Consider the following 7482-nt stretch of genomic DNA (forward strand, 5'->3'; position numbering starts at 1 on the left):
GAAAACGTGGTAGAGATGAGATGTAGAAGGTTGATTTGTGGGTAGATTGGGACGAGGTGACGGGAAGCTGAAATACTTGTACGGAGTATGATGGCCGAGTTGAAGGAGAACCTCGCTATCTTCGCATCTTACCTCATTCAGGAAGCTCCAATCTATTGGACACTGCACTATCGAATGTGCATTACTCGACGAGAGATGAGCTCGGCGTCCGAGGATGCTGCGAATGGCCACTTCCTCTTGCGTGCGACTTTCGGTGTGAATTTCAGCGGGAACTTGATATCCAACTTTACCCGCAAAAGAGATTGATAACATGACCAGGCCATCAAGCTCTCTCCCGCGTGACGGGGCGCTGAATCGTGCAAATATGGAACTTCCTATCCTTGATAAGGCAAGTAGCGACGGTGATGATGGGGCTTTGTCTGGGGCAGGCACCCATCTGTCGGTGTCTGGTTCCGACGAAACGGGGCCGATTTTTACCCATTCAGACGGTGAAACAAGGGCACATGCGCACGATTGCAGCATGTTACCCTGAGAGGTACTCGGCCGGAGAAAATCTACATTTTTTGGTACGAGGCGGGTTGGGTCTACGCACCCATGAATGAGGGTCTCCCACCATGACTCGCAAGGTCAACGTTGCCGTCCGAAAGAAGGAAGATGCATGGGAGGAGAACCCCAACTTTCAGATGAACGCCGCTCGCAGCGCGGTGTAATTCAACGGTAAAATGTAGATTACGTCTCGTGATGATTGCTATCAGCTATTGAGATACCGCGATGGTCTCGAAGACCGGTGTATAAAGTCATCAGAATCTCCCGGGTCCTCTTGGCAACATTCAGTCACTCATCCTCATCAACTTCTTCCTTTCCTCCTCTCCCACCTCAACATCTCAAACATCATCAGCCGTCCAAAAATGGTTTCCTCCAACCTCATCGCTCTCCTGATGGCCTCGGCCGTCAGCGCCGCTCCCTTTTTCTCGGTCCCGCTCCACGAGCGTGGCATCAATCTCACCAAGTGGACTCCCGACCACAGAGTAACCGAGAATGAGATTGTTCTCCTGACCAACGGCGAGGGTAAGTCTTCCTCCACTTACGACAACTCTGAAACTCTGTGCCACGTGCTGACTCTGATCTTGCAGAAAAGATCATCAAGACTGAGGACTGGTACAAGCTCCTCGATGACGAAGGCATCCTTAGCGAGGCCCCGGAGATCGACCATGACTGGATCGATTCCGCCGCCAACATGTCCGCGCTCGAGTACGACCCCTCCGTGCACGAGAAGCGCGACTGCGCCTACACCACCTCCACCATCATCGACAAGACTGAGCGCTTCGTCGACTGGGACGTGCAGATGTCCCCTGTTGTCATCGGGCCCCGCGGCGGCATGGACCTTACGGTCTCCAAGTCATACTCCATCGCCAACTCGATCTCGCTCTCTGCGGGCCTTAGCCTCACCGGCACAAAGAACATAATAGCCAGCGCCATCAGCCGCGGCAGCGGCGCCGCCGCCCCTAACATCGGCATCAGCCTCACCCGCACCTGGACCACCCAGTCTGGTAACCTCATCCGCGGCAACGTCGGCGAGGGCTACACCGGTGTTGTCATCACCACCCCCTGGACCACCCGCCGCTACGGCCGCGTCTTCCAGGGCTGCATCGGCTCCCTGCGCCAGACCGGTACCTGGATGGTTGACACCCACGACGAGGGCTCCTACGAGGGCGTCAGCTGGGTCTCCGGCGCCATCACTGTCTGCAGCAAGAAGCAGAGCTGGATCCCACTCACCCGCTGCCACGGCAAGGGCGAGTTCAAATAAGGTGCTTGTATCAAACGGCTAACGCACACCGGCGAACTGTCATCACCTGCGGTGATGCATAATAACAACAATTACTACATGACGGGGTTTGGCGCAGGGCTTCTTCGACATCCTCGCCCGTTGTGTCGCGGCGCGAATTGGATAATGAGGGATGAGAGGATTGTGGATACCCATTGGCATTTTCTTCACACACATATTCTTAACTGTACATAGCTCTTCTAGAGACGGACATATTACGACACTCGCCGCGCAACGGGCCTTAATAATTTGACGTACTACGAACACTTGACTTATCGTTCCAATTTGGTGAATTCCTGTTTTTGAATGCTTGGTTGACAGTGAATATTTCAATAGCGATAACCCGATTGATGGCGCGGTCCCCAACGGAATGCTACGGAGGAACCGGATGGCGCCGGAAAACTGCCGGAAATAAAGTGGACCCCGTCGCCGGCAGTGCATCCGGGATTCGGAGACAGAATGGTCGGCACGGATGCGGGAGGCGAAGCTCCAAGGAGGCCGACACATCTTGTTTCGGGCAATAACCATCCCCGATTGAGACTGCCATCTCAGAAGCGAAGTCGCGGAGCATCGCCCCGGGTCCGAGTCATGACGTCAGCGCTCATCATCATCCCTTCGTCACGTCAGCCCAGTGACGCGACGAATATGCGCCAGGCGTGTCTTTGACAACCAACAGCTCCAACCCAGAGCTAGTGAAACCTCACAAAACCTCACAAGTCCTCTCCCACATCTCACATCCTTTCGTCCATACCAAAACCTCTTCTACCATCTCCATGCACTCAACAGCCCGTCACATTGCGAAGCGGATTGCAACCCATCCCGAGACCAAGTCCTTTGCAAAGTCTATTCAAAGAAACATGGCATCCGGCACTCCCTCCGAAACGGCAAAGGTCCAGGCTACCGCTGATGCCAGCGCGCCCACGTTTGAGTCCGTCGGCATTAAGAACAGCGATGTTGTCCAAAAGTCCGGGGTATCACTGTCCCAACAGCAGAAAGTCCTGGTCGGCAGCGTGCTAGATGTATGCATCACCCTTGCCCTACGTGAGTAATTTCGGAACCTACGGCTAATCATCCTCCAAAGCTCTTTGAGGGGAATCCTACCCTGAAGCACCTATCCTTGTGGTCCAAGACGGCTACGTTCCAGGACAACATCACAGTCGCTGAGGGGTACGACAAGTTCGCCGCCCAGTGGTACGGTCTTCCGGCGCTGTTTAACCCCATTAGGATCCAGTCGCACACCGTCACTTCGGCGGGTAACCCCATCGAGCTGGAGCTGAAGAATAGCTACACGGTCAAGGGAATCAAGACCGAGCAGACCATGGAGAGTGTCGTGCAGATTCAGGTCGGCGACGATGGCAAGATCGTCAAGGTCAACGACAAGTGGAACAATGATCTTCCCGAGGGAGCATTCTCCCAGGTACGCAACGCTTTCAATGTCTCTGTTTCCAGTGCCGCCAAGACCCTGCTGGGGCTCCTTGGCCAGGCAAGCTTTGCCGTCTTTTGCCGCGTCTCGTTGTGGCGGCCCTTTTGGGTAGGCGGTATTGTACCGTGAGGTGACGTTCGCTGACTTTTGCAGGCTTTGCGCAAGCTCAATGCTGTTACTGTACCGGCGTTTGTCAAGGTTCCCAAGACGGAGGAAGAGGACCAGAAACTGAAGGCTGAGCGAGAGAAGCAATGAGAATGTATGTAGTGTAAGAAAGTAAACGCACATAAAAATACGTGCTTGTACCCAAAGTAGCTTGCACGCATTACCCGAAGATTCGTAAAATATACTGAATCAAGCCATCTAAGTGCTTGAATTACCTGGAGATCCAATCGAATCTGTAGTATGCAATAGTAACTAGCAGTGAACAGCATCTTGATTACCCCATTGTAAGCGGCCTAGTCGATAGCAGCAAATGGAGGCAACACACTCGTCGCATTAAGAATATGACTATGGCGGGAAGAAGACTACGTATCTGTCGCCTATGAGTCTGGCACCATTGATTCAAGATAGGGCGCATCTCACGTCTTTGGATAGAGTAGCAACCTTCGTGGGCATTTGTTTGTTATCGAGAACGCTCCCCTCTGTGCTATTTCGTTTAGCTCACGACATAAGCCGTCGGTGTTGGGTAGTTATCGACCCAACTCTTTCTCTGTCACCAGGCATAAATTCATGATTTCACTTGCCAAGGTCTTGGTATAGCATCCCAAAACCACCAAAGTCCACGCACGAAGTCTGATTTACTTGAGTGAATGACGGAGGCGCTCCTGTCATCCTTCATATCATGCCCACTTCAAATGATCAGAATCAATCCCGAGCTGAATTTCGGTTGTCAATTTCAAGTTGCGCGCCAAACTCAGGCTCCTCAGTTCCGAACATACATCATCGCCTTCGCCACACATTCGCAGTCGGAGCTGCAAAGAGCATGGCCGTGTTGACAGCTGACGTAGCTCTTAGGTCCATGGTAGATGTGTTTTCCGTCAACTGGATTATGAACCGCGGCTACTTCTGGCTCAAGGTCAAGAGAAGGCGCCAGCTTAGGATAAGAAATTCGGAAGTGAACGCGAGCGAGGCAGGTTGAGCTTGATCGGATTGAAACAAGGTCAATGATGCATCGTACCTGACCGCCGAGTCTAGGTGCTGGACGTCGGACAAGCGTGCTATGTGAAAGGTTAGCCCTAGCTTAAGGCTGTTAAGAAACATTGTGTTCTACTCATGACGAGGAAGGCGCTATACCTATTCAACTTTGCATGGATAAGACTTTGGGGAAGATGACTCTATGGCAAAGAGACTCATGGGGCAGTCTTCCGTCTCATTCATCCTGTGAGTGTTTGAATGGAGCTTGCAAAGTGTCCATGATAGAAACCCCCCTCACAAAACGACGAATGGAATAGATGGCCAGACGGTGCACGTGAAAGCGGGGCCTCTAAGGGTGGCCATGGCTAGATGAGGCGCCACACATCAATATGACAACGTCTCCGTCACTCTGTCGTTTCGTGTGACGGTCGTAAATAGGATGTATGCGAAACCATATTAGTAACTTCCTCTCCACCATCTAGAATAGGTACTATAGTCTGTGACCATAGGTTAGCAACCTAAAAGAGCAGTGCGCGCCTAACGTAGAACCATACCTCTTTGTGTACTGATACCGAGCTGCTCAGCGACATTGACATATCCCTCACGAGTGAACTTGCCGCCTTTCTTGATTTTCTTCATCATATCATCATCGCCCTGCCATAGACTACGGCAATATGGGCAAGTCACATCACTTGAGCCATAGCTGCCGCGACGTTTTGTCGCAGCCCAAGTCTCGAAGCATTCCCTGTGTATGTTTTGGCCGCAAGCTGCGCGACACCATACAATCGTCTCGTTGTTATTAGATTCGAGCTCGCAGAAGCAGATGGGGCAGTCTCCGTCGATGGGCTTGCGATTCTTGTTCTTGGAATCGTCGGCTTGGGGATCGATGGGCGGGGCCTTGTCGAAGATCTCATTAAGTTCGCTGGGAACCAACGCCAATTGGTATGTGTATTCGAATTTGGCGCGGAGGACTCGAGACATGACCTAGCCATGGTTAGAGATATCCAGCAGAGACCGAATAGGTTTGAGGAAGAACGCACATAAAGCCAGTGTTTGCATTGATTTCCCTTCATGGCGTGCGGGCAACTACATGACGGGGTCTGGCCGATCTTGACGGTGTATACATTGCCAGTAGAACCAGTCAACTCAATCTCCTCCTCGGGCGCATCCGGAGTTCCGCATCGCCGCCGCTCGAGAACGTAGAAGCGCTGTGTTGTTGCTCGATGGTAAACTTCGTGGAAGCTTTGAGGTGGTTTCGATCGGTATCGGCGCAATCGCTTCTCGCCGGTACTCGTGCCGACCGTCTTAAGCTTCTTTACCTTGCGAGACGATGGGGGTGATAATGATGCATCATCAGAGGTATCAGCCTTTCGTTTGCGCGCCGGCGAGGGCGTCGCTGTTGCCGACTTCGGTGGGGAGCTTCCGGCAGTCTTAGAATGGTTGGATACGGAGCGGGTCGCAGCCGTCGACGTCGAGGAGCGGGGTCCCGCCATTGAAATCGATCAGCGTGGCGAAAGCGTGCATACAATGGGCGTTGATGAGGGGCACTTCTCAGTGAACGGGGGTTGGGAGTCGCTCGCAGGCGAAATTCTGGTTTTCAAGAAGCTAGGTCGAAGGTGAAGAATACTGGGAGAAATCTGAAGTAATGTGAAGCTTCTGATGGTTACCACCTTGATTGACAAGAACCTTACTGAGCGCAGTGGCAAGAGCTGCTCCTGGCCGCCCCTCGCCTTAACTTCCGCCCCCGAGGGACGACGGCGGGGGAGAACCTCTATGACGACAAGCACGGACCTTGGGTGTCACACGCCGAGTACGCGAGATCATGTGATTCCTTTTCGCACAAAAGTCATGTGACTGGAAGCTTCCGGATCCGAAAGGAGCCTCGGTGCATCGCCTGTCGAGTTCGAATCCGACAAGCTGACGGTGCCCTGTTATGAACAATTGCTGGACACGCAATGCACTCAAAGTCGCCGCCTAGCCTCACATGATGCAGTCGAGTTCATATCAACCCCTGCAAGAAAAGGGAGTGGGAGCAACGCCACTCCAAACGCCCGATGCGCATAGACATGACAAGATAATCTGTAGCACTCAGCAGTAGCTCGTAGTTGACCAGCAAAGATACCATCGGTGGGTGGTCCCGAGTGTGGGTAGAGAACTGCCGCTCAATCATGCAGTAAAGTCGATTTCTTTCAATGAGAACCAGACTTTATCCAACTATGGTCGAGTGAAATATCTGCTGGAACCAATCGTCGAAATCTTCAGAGGGATTGCCAGACATAGCAAAATGCTCTTCCGCAACGTCAAACTGCCCGAGACCAGCCGTGGAAGAATCAAGGATAAACCAATCGGTCTTGAACCTAGCCGCAATCTCCTCAAAGTTTATAGCATCAGGCCTAGCAGCGAGTGTCTGATCAGAAAACGACTCTATGCCTCCCACCTCAGAGAAGATGGCATCAATAAGCACCACGCCGCGGTGTGCTAGGATATCACTCGTCGTCCGGCCCAGGAGATGCTCTCGCGCGTCGCGAATCGCGTCGAGGTAGCCTTCTTGTCGGCTGTCTCGTTCTTTGCTCTGATCGCATATGACCTCGAACGAGAGAATGATGGCAGCGGTGATGCTGAAGGCGATGTGCGTCCAGAGCGAGACTTCGCCTGATTCTACAATGCTTTTGTGCTCGCGTAGGATGGTGACTGCTGCTGCAACGCAGGTACGGCGCGTGTGGATGTACGAGTCAGATTGGAACGAGAGGAAGAGGAATGGCCGGTGGATCATGACAATCTAGCAGAATTGATTAGCATCACCGTGGTATGTATGAGGGTTCGCTAGGGTGTGGTCAAACCTTTTCAGCGGCGGTAAGTCAACATACCCACTTCCTGGCACCCCCCTGTTTCTGGCACCACAAAAACGATGGGATCACAACCCAACCTCCTCATTACTATTAACTATTGATCCTCAACCACACCCACTACAATACAGCTGCCAGCCTCACTAGGGCATTCAGAGTCGCTGGATTCAGCCGTGATAACCTCCTTTTCACCCGCTTCGATTTGAGCCCGATGGATATCCCTGATGTTCGCGAACTTCGTATTGGGATCG

The 7482-nt window shown here is 52.6% G+C and overlaps 4 protein-coding genes across 4 annotated transcripts; 2 read left to right on the forward strand and 2 right to left on the reverse strand.

The window, feature by feature from the left end:
* Positions 1-908: 908 nt before the first annotated feature.
* Positions 909-1807, forward strand: CTAM01_16601 (uncharacterized protein; the record flags this gene model as incomplete). The annotated part of the gene is made up of 2 exons (XM_060532593.1): positions 909-1068; positions 1134-1807. The coding sequence occupies 2 exons, from the start codon at positions 909-911 to the stop codon at positions 1805-1807; spliced, it is 834 nt and encodes a 277-aa protein (XP_060372836.1).
* Positions 1808-2499: 692 nt separating this feature from the next.
* Positions 2500-3503, forward strand: CTAM01_16602 (uncharacterized protein; the record flags this gene model as incomplete). Its single annotated transcript, XM_060532594.1, has 3 exons — positions 2500-2844; positions 2907-3356; positions 3402-3503. Coding segments are annotated over 3 exons (897 nt in total), but the record flags the coding sequence as incomplete, so codon positions are not given.
* A 1419-nt stretch (positions 3504-4922) lies between these two features.
* CTAM01_16603 (SWIM zinc finger protein) lies at positions 4923-5878 on the reverse strand (the record flags this gene model as incomplete). Its single annotated transcript, XM_060532595.1, has 2 exons — positions 4923-5369; positions 5426-5878. The coding sequence occupies 2 exons, from the start codon at positions 5876-5878 to the stop codon at positions 4923-4925; spliced, it is 900 nt and encodes a 299-aa protein (XP_060372838.1).
* Positions 5879-6591: 713 nt separating this feature from the next.
* CTAM01_16604 (uncharacterized protein) lies at positions 6592-7158 on the reverse strand (the record flags this gene model as incomplete). The annotated part of the gene is made up of 1 exon (XM_060532596.1): positions 6592-7158. The coding sequence occupies one exon, from the start codon at positions 7156-7158 to the stop codon at positions 6592-6594; it is 567 nt and encodes a 188-aa protein (XP_060372839.1).
* Between the last annotated feature and the right edge of the window lie 324 nt (positions 7159-7482).

This window comes from Colletotrichum tamarilloi, assembly GCF_030869305.1.
Source record: "Colletotrichum tamarilloi strain Tom-12 chromosome Unknown Scaffold_239.1, whole genome shotgun sequence".
NCBI classification, from domain to species: Eukaryota; Fungi; Ascomycota; class Sordariomycetes; order Glomerellales; family Glomerellaceae; genus Colletotrichum; species Colletotrichum tamarilloi.